The sequence below is a fragment of the Thamnophis sirtalis genome, unplaced genomic scaffold, assembly GCF_051295495.1.
Source record: "Thamnophis sirtalis isolate CommonGarterSnake01/CBP01778 unplaced genomic scaffold, rThaSir2_p1.2 scaffold_12, whole genome shotgun sequence".
NCBI classification, from domain to species: domain Eukaryota; kingdom Metazoa; phylum Chordata; class Lepidosauria; order Squamata; family Natricidae; genus Thamnophis; species Thamnophis sirtalis.
The window spans coordinates 2,893,452-2,913,352 of NW_028261392.1; the positions used below are offsets into that span (position 1 = coordinate 2,893,452).

Below are 19,901 nucleotides of genomic sequence, written 5' to 3' on the forward strand. Positions count from 1 at the left end.
CCTTTCGACAGATCCCTTGCAGCAATCGGAGGCTGGATAGCCACAGGGGGTCCTTGACTTACAACTGTCCTTTTAGTGACCGTTCGAAGTTACACCCCTCCCAGAAAAAAATGGACTTGCACAACTTTTGCACACTTCCCGTTGCAGCCCCTCCGCCCAGCTCCGTGGTTGTGGGATCAAAAGCTTGGCAACTGGCATGTATTTATGACGGTTGCAGAGTCCCGGGGTGATGTGATTCCCCTTTTGCGACCTTCTAACGAGCCCAGTCAATGAGGGAAGCCGGATTCCCATAATGACCGTGTTACTAATTTAGGAACTTGCGGCGATTTACTTAACGACCGTAGCGAGAAAGGTGGAAACATGCAGCAAAATTCACTTAACAACTGCCTCGCTTAGCAACAGAAATTTTGGGCTCGATTGTATGCGTAAGTCGAGGACTCTCTGTATAGCAGATCGGGAAATATGCATAAAATCATAACATCTCTTGTGATTTCCTGATGAATATCCCTTTTCTAAAGTCTATCCTATCCATGTGCTGTTATAATGTAAAGATTTTCAACCTAGAGAGAGTTGCACCACTCCTTCTGGAGGCCACAAACCAGCTGCAGGAATTGCGGCGGTCGAAAATGAATGGGCACACACACTTGTGTTTATGCACAGTGCTTCCTGCATCCTCCCCAGAGACGCAACCGCCCCTGTGTAGCTTTCGAGTAAGCTCTCCTTCTCTTGGCTTGCTTATGTATCCCTCCTGTCTCAGCCTCCCGGCTTGCTTTCTGCAATCAACACCCATAAATATATCTAAGCGTGGAGCTCTCGCCTTACAATCGGAGGCCGTGAGTTCAATCCTAGGTAGAGGCAGATATTTCTCTCTCTCGGCACAATGAGAATGTATCTGCTGGAAGAAAAAAAACTCCGTACTGGCAACAGGGTAGGGCATCCGGCCAGTAAACACTCATCTCCATTCAGTTGCCCAGACTCCACCCCTGCAAGGGATTAAGGGGGCCATTAAAAGAGGACAGTGGTGGGTTGCTCTTACCTTCGCTACTGGTACACTGCTCGTGGTCCGTTCGTGCACACACCAGACATACCCTGCACACGCATGCACACTCCATTGCCCCCGCAACACCCAGCTGCTCGTCGGTCACGGAGGCGCCATATGCTGTGCGCGCATGCACAATTGGCCCAGTTGCCTTAAAAGCAGGTATGGAACGCAGATGGGTCAAACGAGCCACAATACTCTCCTGACTACTACCGGTACGGCTCGATACGGCCGTACCGGCTGAAACCCACCACTGAAAGAGGATGATGAGTGGTGGAAACTGGTGGTTATTTTAATCTCCCGGCAGAAATGACAATTTGTAGCCTCTCATTGGTTGATAAATCTCAATTTTTCCACAGTCAACCAACCAAGAGCTTCCGGGGAATGGTAATTTTTCTCTCTTCTACCCTATTGGCTGCAGCCCTGGTCTTCCATTTTTAAAGTTTCCGGATAAGAAGTGTGATTTTTTTTTAAAAAAAGAAACTGAGGTTGCTTTGAGTTGCTCTTTTAAAGAGTTCATTTATTGCACAGCAGGAAATATGTACATCCAATTAAAAAATACATTTGCCGGCTTCAAGCTATTGTAATTATCATTCACAGCTTCCTTTCGTGCGGGAGCATGAAAAATAATCATGAAATAAGTTACTACGTTTGAGGTTTCAAAGCTTAGCTTTTATTAAGCACGCTGTTTCTGGACCACGGTTTTGAAGAGGATTTTTATCTTCTTGTTGTTTCCTTTTGCAAATAACAACCCTGCGTGGCTGTTTTACTATTAATATTATTCAAAGGGAGCTTTTGCTGTGAACGGAATTGTTGAGACAAATCATTGTGGAACACAATTAAGCTTCTGTGGCTATTGTGGTGTCTCTGGAGTCATCTATATAGCAATTATCAGGCAAGGAATCTCATCCCATTGTAGGGGCAAATGACATTAACGAACATCTGGAATTCCTGACTAGTATTTAGATGGAGACTATTCTAACTAATTACCACAAGTTTGTAGAGGAAAAAGTAGGACACAAATACAAAACAGGAAGTAGTTCATAGCCTTTAAACGTTGTCTCTCTACCAATCTTATCCCTTTCTCTATCAATTATCCATTCAACTATCTGTCCGTCCATCTATCTGTTCATCCATCCCTTTCAATTAAACATTTATCAGCCTTTCCATGTATTCTATCTCCCACCTGTCTATCATTTTCTCTTTCAAACAATCTCTTTCATCCATCCACTGCAATTTATCATCCATTTATCAATCCCCTCTATTAATCAATTAGACCTCTATCAATCTATTGCCATTTCTTTCTCTTTCTACCTATCATATCTCTTCTCTGTCTATCCTCCCATGCAATTAAACTTCCATCTACCCCTCTATGTGTTTCATTTCTCATGTATCTCAATTAATTAGCCATCTATTCATCCTATACTACTAGCTACCTATCCTCAATTAATTAGCATCCATCCGTCCATCTTTCACCTGTGTGTCCATCAATTCATCTAGACAAACATCCATCCATCCATCTGTTTAATCTCACTCTCGCCCTATTTATATATATTAAGTTCCAGTTTAGCTTTTATTTGCGTACAAAAATATATTACCGTGAAAACGTTTCAAAAGTTCATGATATAGAATTTCCAATCTTTTCATAAAAGCTCTTTTAAATGAATGTTAAGCTACATTTTTTTTAAAAAAAAGCCTTTTTGAGCACTTGTGTTATTTGATTCTGTCTGTAGAAAAATCACTTAAAATCACCTAAAAATTACGACATGTTAAAAGTGTAAGAGGCAGTTGCTGGAGAAATACTGAGAAGGGAAGGAATCCTGTGTCGGTCCCATTAGATGGTGGGTTGCAGGAATATAACTCCCATCTCATCCTTTTGAAGGCAGGTTTTGGGTCAAAATTCAGTGTTTCACATACCTGTGCAAACATTCAGATGGAATAAATATTACTGATACGTTAGCGCAGCACAAATAATCTTCCAAAATGCATTTGCAATGCAGTTGGAATGATAGATACAAGTTCTGAGCAGGGAGTGAAATAAACCGGAGATAAAGTAACTAACCTGAGACAGGCAGCCCTCAACTTACAGCCATTTCATTTAGTGACGGTTCAAAGTTATGACAACAAGTTACTTACAACCAGGGGTAGGCTGCTATGGGTTCGCCTGGGTTTGGGAGAACGCAGAGTTAACGATATGGCCGATTCGGAGAATCTCCAAATCCCACCCCTGGCTGGCCATGCCCACTCCACCCCTCCCCTCCCAGGAGTCTCCAGCGGCCCGTTTTGGATATAAATGCAGGGCCCACACGGAGGCTCAGGAGGAGGGAGCTTATGCCCGCCCAGAGGTTCGAGGAGCCTGGGGAAGGCGAAAACACCCTCCCCCCTCCCATGGTGCAGGAGGCTGCCTAGGCCACGCCCACCATGGCCACGCCCAACTAGCAACCGGGCAGAGACCCCGTTGCTGAAATTTTTGAAGCCCACTCCTGCTTATAATTGTTTTTTCATACAAGTGCTGCAACATCTCTTGCTTATGTGGTTAAAATTCAGACAACCGGTTCCATATTTATGACGGTTGCGGTGTCCCAGGGTCATGTGATTCCTCCTTTGCGGCCTTCTGGCAAAGTCAGTGGAGAAGCCAGATTCATTTATTAACTTAACAGCTGCGGTGATTCACCGTGGCGAGAAAAGTTATATAATGGGGCAAAACCCACTTAGCAAATGTCATGTTTAGCAGCAGAGATTTTGGGCTCAAAATCTACCTGTATTCAGATTCCCAATGGAAGCATCCAGTCAAACATTAATTCAGCCTGCTGGAATTCATTATTGGAATGTATTTCTATGCAACAACTATAGTAGTATTCAGCCAGCATATGGCAGTGTTTACAAGTTTGGCTCTATGGTATATACTCTATGATCTTTTGGTCTAAATAGAGCTTCCTGTTTCCTGTTACAGTTAAACAGCTGAGCAGTAAAGCACATGGTGATGGTGTTCCTTGTTTGCTCTGTGGTGCTATACATAAACACAGTTGCTAACACAGTTCTTTTGACCTAAATCAATGTATCCCTATGCATGTAAGAAATCTAAATAGGTTCCTGCCTTCAGGTGCGAAGCCTGATACACACCTGTACAAAGGGCCTAGGCTTTGTGTGGTCACAGCTGCCATCTTGATTATTTTTTTTGACATTGTCCTGGTGGATTTCCTTTGCGTGCAGGGTCATATCTGTTCATTGTTTCCTGGGCAGGGATCTATTGGTGTGTCCCCTGATCCTTGCCGAGAGATCTACTAGGAATCAAGGTTGATTACTTACTTGCCAAAACTCTATCAAGATCAGCAATAAAGTCTTCTAGTTCTTTGGTGTCTCCAAGTTTTGCTGGGAAGAAAAAAAAGACAATTGCAAAACCGATGATGTCTACACAATAGAAATGTTGACTTGATGGTTAGTTTTCTGGTACTCTCTTTACTTTTTGGAAATCTTGCAAACTAAAGAAAAACGTTTGAGGGGGCCAAAGAGATCGATATAGGGATGAAAAAGCAAAACAGATTATCTGCTGACTCGGTCCCTTAATTGGTAACCCAAGAACCTTACCGCCGTTCTTCCAGCAAAATTGCACTTCAACCTTCTGCTATTTCTGGGGGAAAAAATGTGACTTGTGACCAGTTTTCACACTTAGCAACCATTAGTATCCTCCCCACGATCACATTCAGCCGATCGTGATTCCCACTCTGGATGATGTTTTATTTTTATTTCTAAAAAGAGGCTTCAAAAGCCGTACCTTTGCGAGAGGCGATCGTGGGAGAAGAGCCAGAAGGACTGGACGGAGGAGAGGAATGTAACTTTTCATCGCTGAAGCTCAGGCTGTGTCCACACAGGGATTCAGCACCTGGAACAAAGTTGTCAACTTAGATAGCGAATCTTTAATAAGAGTTAATCAAGCTTATTCACACCAAAAGACACACAGACACAAACTTTATAAGGCCTTGGTAAGGCCACACTTGGAATACTGCATCCAGTTTCAACACGATGTAAAAAAGATGTTGATACTCCACAAAAAGGTGCATTGAAGAGCAACAAAGAGGATGAGGTGACTGGAGGCTAAAACATATGAAGAACAGAAAGTGGAATTAAATTGGACGAGAAACATATTTCTAAGCTGCAGAATTTAACCCCAAACAATTCAATGCAGCACAATTCCGAAAAGCCACTGAATGAATCTAAGGCTGAAAGAACAGTTGCAGGAACTGGGTATGTCTAGTTGAATGAAAAGAAGGACTAGGGGAGACATGACAGTAGTCTTCCAATATCTCAGGGGTTGCTCCAAAGAAGAGGGAGTCAAACTATTCTCCAAGGCACCTGAGGGTAGAACAAGAAGCAATGGGGTGGAAACTAATCAAGGAGAGAAGCAACTTAGAACTTAGGAGAAGTTTCCTGATTTTGAGAACAATTAATCAGTGGAACAGAATTTGCCTCCAGAAGCTGTGAATGCTTCATCGCTGGAGGTTTTTAAGAAGAGGTTGGATAGCCATTTGTCTGAAGTGCTGTAGGGTTTCCTGCCTAAGCAAGGGGTTGGACTAGAAGACCTCCAAGGTCCCTTCCATCTCGATTTTTTCTATATTCTATTCTTTATTCTAAGGAGAGGAGACTTGGAGCTGGGTGTTCTTCTGAAGCCTCAGCAGGTGGCTTAGTAGACCTTAGTAAGATATACATATTAACACCACCCGTTTTGAATACGCGCCGAAGCGCGGAGAGTAGACTATCATTCATTTCCACTGCTCAAGTGGGTTGGTTTGTTGGTTTTATGACGGTTTGTTTCTTGCTCCCGCCCTCAAAGGACTTTGAACAAGCCAGGTGGGCTTCCCCAGACGTGTCCAAATTGGAGGCTCGAGTGACCACTCTGGAGGAGGCTTTAAATTCAGCTCTTGCAAACAACTCATTGCTTACACCGCCCTTTTCCAATTTTCTGCCTCTTGTGATTCCAGCCTCTTCGGGGCTGAGGCAAAACCCTCCTTAATGAAGGGTTTGGAGTAGGAAAAGGACCTTAGCAAGTGAAATAATTCAGGGTTAGCTCCAGTTTATTTCTGTTCCCCAGCTCAGCGAAACCTCAAGCGCTCCGCTTAAATATAGACCTGGTTCTAAGCAACACTTAACCGTTGCTACAAAACCACGTTGCTACAAAGCCAGAAAGCTAAAAAAGAGATACTAGTGCTTCTTTTTACCCGCCCCAGGAGAAAACCATTTTAGAAGAGTTTTTTCCTTCCCTTTTACACCCTCGCTGGTGTAAAGTTGTGTGTGTGTGTGTGGTAGGGCCCAGGTCCTGCAATTAGCAGTTCCCACATTAAGCATCTCCTGGACGGAATGCTAAGTCTTCAGTTCAGAAAATGTGGGTCTTCTTCTCAGTCGTTAGATCCACCGGTGTGAGGGAGTGAACAGGACGGGGCTACTACAGGCAAAAGAGCATTTGGCTCCCGGAAATAAGCAGAGATGGATGGTTTATATAAAGAGTTAATTGTCAGCCTTTTGGGGTAGGGCAAATCAGGAACCCGACTTTATAGTTGTGGGGTACCATGAAAGCTTGCCAATTTCAAATCAAAATGAAGCAATCTTGACTTCCTCCTCCCTCCCTCCCTTTCTTCTCTGTTCTGTCTTTTCCTTCCTTCCTTTCTCCCTTTCCTTTTCTGTCTTTCGCTCCCTTTCTTTCTTTCTTTCCTTCCTTCTTCTCTTTTCTGTCTTTTCCTCCCTTCCCTCTCCATCCCTCTCTCCATCCCTTTCTTTTTACTAATCAAAATCTAAACTAATCAAGGAGAGAAGCAACTTAGAACTGAGGAGAAATTTTCTGACAGTTGGAACAATTAATCAGTGGAACAGAAGTTGCCTCCAGAAGTTGTGAATGCTCCAACATTGTCTGTAGTGGTGTAGGGTTTCCTGCCTAGGGGGTTGGACTAGAAGACCTCCAAGGTCCCTTTCAATTCTGTTATTCTATTCTTTCTTTTCTGTCTTTTCCTCCCTCCCTCCCTTTCCTTTTCTATGTTCCTCCTTTCCTCCTTTCCATCTTTCTTCTGTCTTTTCCTCCCTGTCTCCCTTCTCAATATCTTTTCCTTCATCCCTCCCTCTCGTTCCTTCCTTCTCTTTTCTCTTTTCCTTTCTCCATTCCCTTTTCTGTCTCTTCCTTCCTTCCTTCCTCCCTTCTTTCCTCCCTCCCTCCTCCCTTCCTTCCTTCTTTCTTTCCTTCCCTCCCTCCCTCCCTTCCTTCTTTCCTTCCCTTCCCTCTCTCCCTCCCCCCCCCCTCCCTTCCTTCTTTCCTTCCCTTCCTTCCCTCTCTCCCTCCCCCTCCCTCCCTTCCTTCCTTCTTTCCTTCCTTCCCTTCCTCCCCCCTCCGTCCCTCCCCCCTTCCTCCCTCTTTTCTCTTTTCCTTTCTCCATTCCCTTTTCTGTCTTTTCCTTCCTTCCTTCCTTCCTCCCTTCTTTCCTCCCTCCTCCCTCCCTTCTTTCTTTCCTTCCCTCCCTCCCTCCCTTCCTTCTTTCCTTCCCTTCCTTCCCTCTCTCCCTCCCCCTCCTCCTTCCTTCTTTCCTTCCTTCCCTTCCTCCCCCCTCCCTCCCTCCCCCTTCCTCCCTCCCCTCCCTTCCTTCCTCCCTCCCTTCCTTCTTTCCTTCCTTCCTTCCTTCTTCCCCTTCCCTTCCCTCCCTCCCGCCTCTCTCCCTTCCTTCCTCCCTCCCTTCCTTTGGGTTAAACTGGCGTTTCCATCACCACTCTTGAAATATTACTTCTCCATGTTCCTCTACATTAACCAATTAATTAATCTTGCCTGTTTCCTCCGCTGACTATACACAAATCTTTGTGTATAAGAAAAGACAAAAACGGCAAGCGGTCATTTGACTGGTTTCCTTATTTAACCTAAGCATGAAATGAGAATGTTGGCTGCTCGATTTGGCCTCTTCCCAGCCCTTCTCTTGGTCAGTAGGAAAAAACCTCCCAATTCTTTCTCTATCAGTGAAGAGCTGCTGAATTGGGACATTCTTCCTCTGTAGGAGGGCACGGCATTTTTTAATCTGTACTAAAATGTTCCTAAAGTGATCTGGGAGGGATCTCATTCAGTAGCTAAAAGGCAGCTTGTTTTGCACCGAGCAGCAGCGAAGCTGAATAATGGCTCCATGCATTACTTTGGTTTGTTCCTTTCAGATGAGCCAAAGGTGATCCTTTCCCCCATTCCGTTTGCAAAAAGTGGAAATTGAGAGTTTTCTAGGCTACAAGGACTTCACCACCCAGGAGAAGCAGATCCTCTCCAATGTAAAAAGAGGCATAGTTACCACTCATAACCTCAGATAAGATGCTGACATTCTAGAAAGAGGTTGAGTCTTTGGAAAGACTGCAGAGAAGAGCAACAAAGAGGATTACGGGACTGGAGGCCAAAACATATGAAGAACGGTTGCAGGAACTGGGTAGGTCTAGTTTAATAGAAAGAAGGACTTGTGGGGACATGATAGCAGCCTTCCAATATCTCAGGGGCTGCCACAAAGAAGAGGGAGTCAAGCTATTCTCCAAAGCACCAGCAGAAGCAGCAACGGGTGGAAACTAATCAAGGAGAGAAGCAACTTAGAAATGAGGAGAAATTTCCTGACAGTGAGAACAATTAACCAGTGGAACAACTTGCCTCCAGAAGTTGTCAATGCTCCAACACTGGAAGTTTTTAAGAAGAGATTGGACCACTCTTTATCTGAAATGATGTAAGGCCATGATGGCAAACCTATGGCATGCATGCCAGAGGGGGCACCAGTGGTGGGTTTCAAAAATTGTTCGAACCTACTCTGTGCGTGTGGCCTCCTTTGTGGGAGAGGCTTGCTGCCCATGTGACCGGATATGAAGATGCCGACGACACTTGTCAGAACCACCTTAAATGACCTCACACACAGCACTGGCATGCATAAGAATATGATGTAAACTTGTTTTTTAAAAGGTATCTTTGGTTTGCGTTAAAACAACTTCAACACACGCAATGTTCTGATTGCACCACAAACGCAGTAGTCATCCTTACCTTTCACAGAGGCACTGAGTTTTATAAATATGAGCATGATAGTTTAGAATAATCATATCCGAGGACCAGTGGTGGGTTTCAAAAATGTTTGGAGCCTCTTCTGTAGGTGTGGCCTGCTTTCCGGGTCCACTGGTGGAACCTCTTCTAACCGGTTCGGTAGATTTGACGAACCGGTTCTACCGAATAGGTGCAAACTGGTAGGAACCCACCTCTGGGGGGCAGACACAGCCCAGCTCTACTGCACATACACATGTGCCTCCCACATGCCAACTGGTTTCCAGGTCTCTGCTATGCATGCACAGGGGGGGTGGGGCAGGGTGCATGCAGGGCACATGCAGAAGAAGAAGAGGAAATGTGCAAGGAGTACTTGCATTGTGTTTGGGGGGGGGTGCTTGTGCTCCCCCATGCCCCGTTTTGGCCCTGGATGGCCTCCTGCACCAACCCGGAAGCCAAAATGGGGTGAGGGGGGGTGCATGCACAGGGAGAAGCACAGGAGTCATGCTTGCATGCACGGGGGGGGGGCGTGCATGGGGCGTGGGGGTCACCAGGGGGGGGATTCACACATGCATTGCATTTTCGGGTGCCGTTGGTACATGACAACAACAAGGTTCACCATCACTGGTATAGGGTTTCCTGCTTGAGCAGGGGGTTGGACTAGAAGACCTCCAAGGCCCCTTCCCACTCTGCTATTCCGTTCTATAATAACAGAAGTTCGTCTTCAGAAGTCGTAGGTGCTCCATCACTAGAGGTTTTCAAGAAGAGATTGGCACGAATGGTATACGCCTTGAGCAGGGGGCTGGACTAGAAGACCTCCAAGGCCCCTTCCCACTCTGTTACTCTGTTGTTTCGCATCCAGGTTCCCCTGACTGTATTCCTCAACTGCAGCGTGCTGTTGGTTACTATCCCGTCTCATACTACTACCCGTAGCAGGGGAAAAGATAGAGCCGAGGTGGGGCAGTGGTTAAATGCAGCACTGCAGGCTACTTCAGCTGACTGTTATCTGCAGTTCGGCTGTTCAAATCTCACCGGCTCAGGGTTGACTCAGCCTTCCATCCTTCCGAGGTGGGTAAAATGAGGACCCGGATTGTTGTTGGGGGCGATATGCTGACTCTGTAAACTGCTTAGAGAGGGCTGAAAGCCCTATGAAGCGGTATATAAGTCGAACTGCTATTGCTCTATATCTATCTATCTATCTATCTATCTATCTATCTATCTATCTATCTATCTATCTATCTATCTATCTATCTATCTATCTATCTATCTAATCTATCTAGAGCCGAGGTGGCGCAGTGGTTAGGGTGCTGTACTGCAGGCCACTTCAGCTGACTGCTAACTGCAGTTCAGCTGTTCAAATCTCACCGGCTCAGGGTTGACTCAGCCTTCCATCCTTCCGAGGTGGGTAAAATGAGGACCCGGATTGTTGTTGGGGGCGATATGCTGACTCTGTAAACCGCTTAGAGAGGGCTGAAAGCCCTGTGAAGCGGTATATAAGTCTAACTGCTATTGCTATTGCTAAAAGATAATAAGCCACATGCTGGCTGAGGATTTTGCCGCCCTCTGCATATGCAACCCAGGGAGGCGGGTGTGAATCTGCCAGCCGGTTGTGGAGGAAATTAAAAGGGAGGATGTGTGTTCTTCCTTCCAATAAAAGTTGTTTACAGACAAAACATCGCCAGCCTGCCTCCTTCTTCGCTGCCACAGAGATGGGTTTCCACCACCCGCCTCCTCCTCCAGCCTGGTTTCTCCCACACTGACATTTTGCAAAAAATAAATAAATCCCAACAACCAGCCAGTGTTGCCAAGGAAACCGGGCGATCTCGTGAAATTGGTACTACCCATTCAACTCAAGGCGTGGGAGGGAAAGGACGCGGATGCCAAGGAAGGGTTGAAGTGGAAGAACGGATGCCCAGCTGCAGATCTAACACGGGGGGCGTTGCTAAAAGACCACGAAGGGCAAAAACGACGCGTTAGGATTCTTGCAGAATAAGGAGTCTTTCTTCCCAGAAAGGAAAGAAAATAATTCCCTGTTTTCTCCCCTCTCTCAGCTTTCACTACAAAGGTTACCATTGGTAGGGAGAGGGTAAAAAAAAAGAAGGATATCTAGCCATTTTTTCCGTTCTGGAAAGCAAAATCAGGAAAAAAAGAAAGCCAAGCCCAGCGGCCTTGGCATCCGTGCGTGTGAGCAGATTCGAGCGGGGTTTTTTTTCCGAATGGATGGGAAAACAAGCTATTCTCAGCCCAAACGGCTTTCTCCTCCTTCCAGACACCCTGCAATTATTCCGTCTCCAGAGCAAGGACTCCCACATCTGTGGTCAGGTGGACCACGGATGGACAGCAGGGGTGGCCTTCTGCTGGCATTACTGCCACTTCGGTGCCCGTCTCTTCTCCCCGTGGAGATTCGAACCCTCACCACCCTCCAGGCCTTCCGCAAAGCCCTTAAAACCTGGCTGTTCCGACAGGCCTGGGGCTAAAGAGCTGTTGCCCCCGTCTCGAATGGTATGACTGTTGTGTGTTTTTAAATTTTGTATTGTTATGTTTCGTCTTTTGTTTTCTGTCTGTACCCCCCCTTCCCTGATTTGAATTGTGAGCCGCCCTGAGTCCCCTTCGGGGGGAAAAGAGCGGCATATAAACATAATAAAATAAAATCAAAATCAAATCAGATGCTGCCCGCGTTTTTGCACGTAAACAGTTTTGCCCCTGCGCAAAACGTTAACACGTGGAAAAAATAAATACATTTGTACAATGAAAATAGTGGCCTTCAGAAAAGCTGTTAAAACCTGGCTATTCCGGCAGGCCTGGGGCTGTTGACCTCATAGTTGAGGTCCAGCCCCCGATCGTTAACGAATGTGTGCGTGTTGATTCTAAATTGTTTTTATTTTTATTTTCATTTTTTATTATTATTTCTTTCCTTCGGTGTAAGCCGCCCGGAGTCCTTCGGGATTGGGCGGCCTATAAATCGATTAAATGATTAGATGAGCCAAGGTGGAGCAGTGGTTAAGGTGCAGTACTGCAGGCCACTTCAGCTGACTGTTATCTGCAGTTCAGCGGTTCTAATCTCACCGGCTCAAGGTTGACTCAGCCTTCCATCCTTCCAAGGTGGGTGAAATGAGGACCCAGACTGTGGGGGCGATATGCTGACTCTGTAAACTGCTTAGAGAGGGCTGAAAATCCTATGAAGCGGTATATAAGTCTAACTGCTATAGCTATTGCTATAAAACTTGAAACTTGAAAACTTCTGCGCATGCGCAAGGCGAAATATCAAGATGGCGCCGCTGTAGGAGAACCGGTTTCAACAACCCAGGCTGCCAAGCCACTACCGGTTCGGCTGAAGCGGTCCGAACCGGTGGCTACCCACCACGGATGGTCAGCCACGAAACGGTGGAAGCGGACCTTGTCTCTTCACCTAAAGATGGATTACTGGCGCGACCCGATTTGCTCCAGAGATTAGGACTCAAGTAGCAGCCTGAAGTTTCACAATCCAGAGATCGGATCAGAGTGAAGACGGGCCGTAATTGATGGTGAGTCTATGCTAAGTAGGACTGACACCTCGCATGAGCCGCCTGAAAAGTGCGCGGAGAAAACACACAGATAAATATCTGCACTGTTAGAGGGCTACAGGTCAATTGATCAATCAGGATAGAGCTGGAAGGGGCCTTGGAGGTCTTCTAGTCCAACCCCCTGCTCAAGCAGGAGACCCTAGACCGTTTCAGACAAGTGGCTGTCCAGTCTCTTCTTAAAAACCTCCAATCTGCAGTTCAGTGGTTCAAATCTCACCGGCTCAGGGTTGACTCAGCCTTCCATCCTTCCGAGGTGGGTGAAATGAGGACCCAGACTGTGGGGGCAATATGCTGACTCTGTAAACCCCTAGAGAGGGCTGAAAGCCCTATGAAGCGGTATATAAGTCTAACTGCTATTGCTATTGCTAATCCCCAACTTCCAAAGGCAAGCTATTCAGAATAACAGAGTTGGAAGGCACCTTAGAGGTCTTCTAGTCCAGCCCCCTGCTCAAGCAGGAGATCATTCCAGACAAGTGGCTGTCCAGTCTCTTCTTAAAAACCTCCAATCTGCAGTTCAGCGGTTCAAATCTCAACCGGCTCAGGGTTGACTCAGCCTTCCATCCTTCCGAGGTGGGTAAAATGAGGACCCGGATTGTTGTTGGGGGTGATATGCTGATTCTGTAAACCGCTTAGAGAGGGCTGAAAGCCCTATGAAGCGGTATATAAGTCTAACTGCTATTGCTATTGCTAATCCCCAACTTCCAAAGGCAAGCTATTCAGAATAACAGAGTTGGAAGGCACCTTGGAGGTCTTCTAGTCCAGCCCTCTGCTCAAGCATTCCAGACAAGTGGCTGTCCAGTCTCTTCTTCCAGAGTCCTTCGGGATTGGGCGGCATAGAAGTCTAATAAATTCAATTCAATTCAATTCTTAAAAGCCTCAAAAGCGATGAACTACCCACAAAACAAGGCAGATCTGAAGGTCTGAAAACATGACTCTATCAATGCCGGAAGAAGCAGAAGTCTGTCTGACTTCCGGGCAAAAGATAAAAAGGATGAGAACCATTTATAATTTTAAACGTCCCCTGTAGGACGATGAAGCCAATTAAAGCTAGAAAACTCAGCCCATCACTCAACAAATCCATCTTTCCAAAGGACACAAGATTTCACGGTTTAGGTCATAAAAGCATGAGCAGCATTTATGCATGCACAAAGCTGGAAGGTAGAAGGATTTAAAAAAGAAAAAGGGAAACATTCCTTTTCTGACATCAAGCTGTATAAACAATCAACCTGATCAAGACCATCAGTGGGAGCCTCGGGGGGGAGAAAAGGTTTTAGCAAAACTCTTAGTAGTGCTGAGACCACCATAACACCCCCAAAACAATGCTTATAAGGGGGTGGCCCTTCATTCATAGAACTGAGGCCGCCATCATTTTTTCCCTCTAATCCCCCCCATCCAATAATCATCTCCTTTTAATAACCCCATCATCCCTTGCGGGGTGGAGTCTCAGCAACTGAATGGAGCTAGCAGAGTGTTTTACTGGCCGGATGCCCTACCCTGTCGCCAGTGCGGAGTTTTGTTCAGCAGATACATTCTCATTGAACCCAGAGACAGAAATACCTGCCTCTACCTAGGATCGAATTCACAGCCTCCTGATTATGAGGCGAGAGTTCCACCTCTAGGCCACCGCACACACACCCTGTCCAATAAGGCAGTACTATGACAGATTACGATCCTAACCACGGTCATAATTTGAGGACTACTTGCCCTGGAGATTATTTTTGAGGCTTCATTTTTTGCCAGTGGCGACGGGGTAAGACGTAGTTGCGCGAAAAGAGAAAGACAGGAAAAAAAGATGGAGCCCTCCTTACTCTCAGAGTCGCTGATGCTGGTGCTGCTGCGTCTCTTCATCTTCTCCAGATGTTCCTCATATTGGAAGTGCTTCTCCTTTGTGGGCGACGAGAAGTCCTCTATCACCGCGTCAAACTCGCACAGGACGTCCGCCAGCTCCCCTCCGTCTTCTAACAAACCTGCCAAACCAGAATGCAGAAGCGTTTTCATCCTATATCGCTTGCCTACAGCTGAGATAACAGCAGAATAACAGAGTGGGAAGGGACCTTGGAGGTCTTCTAGTCCAACCCCTGCTCAAGCAGGAGACCCTGCGCCATTTCAGACAAATGGTTCTCCAATAGCTTCTTCAAGGCTTCCAGGGATGGAGCACCTAGAACTTCTCAAGGCAAGCCACTGGTTAAAGGTGGAAATGTCTCCTTCGTTCTAGGCTGGTTCTCACCTTGATTAGCTTCCATCCGTTGCTTCTTGTCCTGCTTTGGAGAATAGGTGAGCTTCAAGTTGAACATCTCTTATCTACCCTGTGAGTCTCTTGGACTGCAAGGAGATCAAACTGGTCAGTCCTAGAGGAGATCAACCCTGACTGCTCTTTAGAAGGCCAGATCCTGAAGAGGAAACTCAAGTACTTTGGCCACCTAATGAGAAGGAAGAAGGACTCCCTGGAGAAGAGCCTCATGCTGGGAATGATGGAGGGCAAAAGAAGAAGAAGAAGAAGAAGAAGAAGAAGAAGAAGAAGAAGAAGAAGAAGGGGACTTCTACCTACCTACCTATCTATCTGTCTATCTGCCTGCCTGCCTACCTACCTATCTATCTATCTCCTGAGTCCCTTGGACAGCAAGGCCATCCAACCGGTCAGTCCTAGAGGAGATCAACCCTGACGGCTCTTTAGAAGGCCAGATCCTGAAGAGGAAACTCAAAGACTTTGACCACCTAATGAGAAGGAAGAAGGGCTCCCTGGAGAAGAGCCTCATGCTGGGAACGATGGAGGGCAAAAGAAGAAGAAGGGGACGGCAGAGAAGGAGGTGGCTGGATGGAGTCACTGAAGCACTCGGCGTGAGCTTAAATGGACTCCAGAGGATGGTAGAGGACAGGAAGGCCTGGAGAAATGTTGTCCATGGGGGTCACAATGGGTTGGACACGACTTCACAACTAAGATCAACAACTACATGGAAAAGATTAGAAAGAAAGAAAGAAAGAAAGAAAGAAAGAAAGAAAGAAAGAAAGAAAGAAAGAAAGAAAGAAAGAAAGATGATAGAAAGAAAAAATGGACTGCAAGGCCATCCAACCGGTCAATCCTAGAGGAGATCAACCCTGGCTGCTCTTTAGAAGGCCAGATCCTGAAGTGGAAACTCAAAGACTTTGGCCACCTAAGGAGAAGGAAGAAGGACTCCCTGGAGAAGAGCCTCATGCTGGGAACGATGGAGGGCAAAAGAAGAAGAAGAAGAAGAAGAAGAAGAAGAAGAAGAAGAAGGGGACTTCTACCTACCTACCTATCTATCTGTCTATCTGCCTGCCTGCCTACCTACCTATCTATCTATCTCCTGAGTCCCTTGGACAGCAAGGCCATCCAACCGGTCAGTCCTAGAGGAGATCAACCCTGACGGCTCTTTAGAAGGCCAGATCCTGAAGAGGAAACTCAAAGACTTTGACCACCTAATGAGAAGGAAGAAGGGCTCCCTGGAGAAGAGCCTCATGCTGGGAACGATGGAGGGCAAAAGAAGAAGAAGGGGACGGCAGAGAAGGAGGTGGCTGGATGGAGTCACTGAAGCACTCGGCGTGAGCTTAAATGGACTCCAGAGGATGGTAGAGGACAGGAAGGCCTGGAGAAATGTTGTCCATGGGGGTCACAATGGGTTGGACACGACTTCACAACTAAGATCAACAACTACATGGAAAAGATTAGAAAGAAAGAAAGAAAGAAAGAAAGAAAGAAAGAAAGAAAGAAAGAAAGAAAGAAAGATGATAGAAAGAAAAAATGGACTGCAAGGCCATCCAACCGGTCAATACTAGAGGAGATCAACCCTGGCTGCTCTTTAGAAGGCCAGATCCTGAAGAGGAAACTCAAGATACTTTGGCCACCTAAAGAGAAGGAAGGACTCCCTGGAGAAGAGCCTCGTGCTGGGAACGATGGAGGGCAAAAGAAGAAGAAGGGGACGGCAGAGAAGGAGGTGGCTGGATGGAGTCACCGAAGCACTCGGCGTGAGCTTCAATGGACTCCAGAGGATGGGAGAGGACAGGAAGGCCTGGAGGAACGTTGTCCATGGGGTCGCGATGAGTCAGACACGAATTTGCAACTAATAACATCTACCCGAAGCCCCTCCAAGGCTAAAGGAAACAGCCTTCCAAGCAAAAGACATCTTCCTTGTTTAATAAGGAAGGAGAACCCTCCATGTATGGTGGCCAAAACTCAGGAAGGAATCTGGCCACACTTTTTTCAAAGGGGGGAAGAAGAGGGTGGTGCGGATTTCTTTGCCAATAATCATTATTCTCTTAAGGAACCAGAAAATGCATCTTTTGGGGTTTGGTTTTGCACTGTTTCAAGGAGAACCACCAGGTGATTCCAACCTGGGATTTCCTCTGCAGGAGAAAGGGCTGAGGTGGCATCTTCTGAAATCCTGGGTTCTCCATCGCTGGAGGTTTTTAAGAAGAGTCTGGATCTGTAATGGCGAACCTATGGCATGCGTGCCAGGCACACAGACCCTTCTCTGTGGGGCACGCGTGCTGCCAGCTGACCTTCGTGGGCACTGGAGTGCTGGAAAAAAGAGCCGAGGTGGCGCAGTGGTTAGGGTGCAGTACTGCAGGCCACTTCAGCTGACTGCTATCTGCAGTCAAATCTCACCAGCTCAGGGTTGACTCAGCCTTCCATCCTTCCGAGGTGGGTAAAATGAGGACCCGGATTGTTGTTGGGGGCAATATGCTGACTCTGTAAACCGCTTAGAGAGGGCTGAAAGTCCTATGAAGCGGTATATAAGTCTAACTGCTATTGCTATTGTTAAACAGCCTGAAACAACCCCCCCCCCAAAAAAAACGGCAAAAAAACCAGGCAGTTGAAAAAACCCTTTTTCAAGCCCCTTTTCAAGCCCTTTTTTCGGGACTTTTTTCAGGCTGTTCCAGGATTGTTTTCAGGCCATTTTGGGGGGCGTTTTTGGCCAAACAAACAGCCTAAAATACCCCCCAAAATGGCTGGAAAATGGCCCTAAAAGTGGCCTGAAAATGGTCCAAAAATGGCCAAAAAACCCAGGCATGTGCAGGCTGGCCAGCTGGTCTTTGGGCTGCGCAGTGGGTAGAGTGCAGTACTGCAGGCCACTTCAGCTGACTGCTATCTGCAGTTCGGCGGTTCAAATCTCACCGGCTCAGGGTTGACTCAGCCTTCCATCCTTCCGAGGTGGGTGAAATGAGGACCCGGATTGTTGTTGGGGGCGATATGCTGACTCTGTAAACCGCTTAGAGAGGGCTGAAAGCCGTATGAAGCGGTATATAAGTCTAACTGCTATTGCTATACTGCTGTTGCTATTCCAGCGCATGTCCATGCATGGAAGTTCCAGTTTGGGCACTTGGTGCTGAGAAGTTTCGCCCTCCCTGGCCCAGCCAGTCACTCATCTGAAGGTGTGCAGGCCCTCCTGCTTGAGCAAGGGGCTGGACTAGAAGACCTCCCAGGTTCCTTCCGGCTCTCTTCTATTCGAAGGTCTTGCTTTGAGTAGTCTTCCAATATCTGAGGGGCTCCTACAAAGAGAAGGCGAGGGGGGGGGGTGTTGTCCACCTGTTTTCCAAAGCACCGGAAGGCAAGATAAAGAAAAAAATGGATGGAAACTAATGATGATCCCTGCAGCAGCCTCTGCTATGAGGCTGATCGCAGCTGGGGCTTCTGGGTGGCTGGTTGTGGGTCAGTGTGACCAGGTGTTCATCTTGAGCATCATCCAGACATTGACTGAACCCCAGAAGAAGACCCCCTCCAGTCTCCAGATCCAGCACCTTGGGTGAAAGACCCCCTACCCTTCATACCAGCCACTGAAGGGCCGGGAGAACTTTGAATGGGCTTTCCGCGGTCCAGAACGCGGGTCAGCGAAGGACCGGCGTTCACGTGTCGTAAGCCCCCTCCAGAGTCTTAAGGGTGGGGGCTCAGCGTGTCGTGTGAATGCAGTCCAAAGACAGTCTTAGGGACCAGGGTCTCTACCCTCCTTCCCTCCTCCTCCTCCTCCTCCTCTCCCGGCCACGCATTTGTCTCCAGCGAAGGGAGGGAGGCAAGCGAAGTGGGGAGAATCCCGGGGCTCCAGCAAGAGGGGCGCGCGGAGGGCGCGGCGCCCGGACTCAAGAGAGGAAAGTCGGCTGTCCCCAGGATCGCCAAACACGCCCCCCCGCCCCACGACGAGCCTCCGAGGTCTTCCCCGGCGGCGGGAGCGCGACCCTCCTAGTCCCAGGGCATCCCCCGACTCACCTTGGTCCCCGGGGGGCTTCTGCGCTCTGAAAGGCTTCATGGCATCGGCGGCCGAGCTGGGGAGCTCGGCAGAAGGCGAGAGCGCTGCGCCGCCCTCCGCTGCCAGCTGCCGCCGCCTAGAAAGGAGGAGGAGGAAAAAGAAAGCAGGAGAAGAAAGAATAAGGAGGAGGAGGAGGAGGAGGAGGAGGAGGAGGAGGAGGAGGAGGAGGAGGAGGAGGAGGAGGAGGAGGAAGAAGAAAAAGAAAGCAGGAGAAGAAAGAAGAAAGAGGAGGGGGGAAAATGAAAGCAGGAGGAAAAGGGAGGAGAAGGAGAAAGAACGCAGAAGGAGGAAAAAAGGAGGAAAAAGAAAGGAGAAAGAGGAGGGGGAAATGAAAGCAGGAAGAAAAAGGAGGAGAAGGAGAAAGAAAGCAGAAGGAGGAAAAAAGGAGGAGAAGGAGGGGAAGAAAAGAGAAAGGAGAAAGAGGAGGAGGGGGAAACGAAAGCAGGAGGAAAAAGGAGGAGGAGGAAAAAGAAAGAAGAAGGGGAAGAAAAAAGAAAGCAGGAGAAAAAGGAGTAGAAGGAGAAAGAAAGCAGCAGCAGGATGAGGAAAAAAGGAGGAGGAGGAGGAAAAAGAAAGGAGGAGGAGGGGAAGAAAAAAGAAATCAGGAGAAGGAAAAGGAAAGGAGAAAGAGGAGGAGGAAAATGAAAGCAGGAAGAAAAAGGAGGAGGGGAAAGAAAGCAGGAGGAGGAGGAGGAAAAAGGAGAAGGAGGAGAAGGAAAAAAGAAAGCAGGAGGAGGAGGAAAAAGAAAGCAGGAGGAAAAAGGAGAAGGAGAAAGAAAGCAGGAGGAGGAGGAGGAAAAAGGAGAAGGAGGAGAAAGGAAAAAAGAAAGCAGGAGGAGGAGGAAAAGAAAGCAGGAGGAAAAAGGAGGAGAAGGAAAAAAAGGAGGAGGAGAAGGGGAAGGGGAAAGAAAGGAGGAGGAAGAGGAGAAAGGCCGGAGATTCCTCCCACCTGCCTCCCCTCCGTCTAAGGGAGCCTTAAGTATTAATACTTTTAATACCCAGGTATTAAAGTCCAA

General features: G+C 47.4%; 1 protein-coding gene across 1 annotated transcript; it reads right to left on the reverse strand.

Moving 5' to 3' along the window:
• Positions 1-1,528: 1,528 nt before the first annotated feature.
• Positions 1,529-18,961, reverse strand: RGCC (regulator of cell cycle). Its single transcript, XM_087726317.1, has 5 exons — positions 18,846-18,961; positions 14,434-14,592; positions 4,815-4,922; positions 4,349-4,411; positions 1,529-2,956 (listed from the first exon to the last, which is right to left on the reverse strand). Exons 1-5 carry the CDS (start codon positions 18,883-18,885, stop codon positions 2,949-2,951), a joined length of 378 nt encoding a protein of 125 aa, XP_087582443.1. The 5' UTR covers positions 18,886-18,961; the 3' UTR covers positions 1,529-2,948.
• Positions 18,962-19,901: the final 940 nt, after the last annotated feature.

What these genes read in the sequence shown, in the direction of transcription:
- RGCC (XM_087726317.1), bottom strand. Translation starts at nt 18,885, where the DNA reads ATGAAGCCTTTCAGAGCGCAGAAGCCCCCCGGGGACCAAG. An exon ending in GAAGCCCCCCGGGGACCAAG is followed by an intron (nt 14,593 to 18,845) that starts GTGAGTCGGGGG and finishes CTGGTTTGGCAG; the next exon opens with GTTTGTTAGAAGACGGAGGG. An exon ending in CAGCATCAGCGACTCTGAGA is followed by an intron (nt 4,923 to 14,433) that starts GTAAGGAGGGCT and finishes ACTTTGTTCCAG; the next exon opens with GTGCTGAATCCCTGTGTGGA.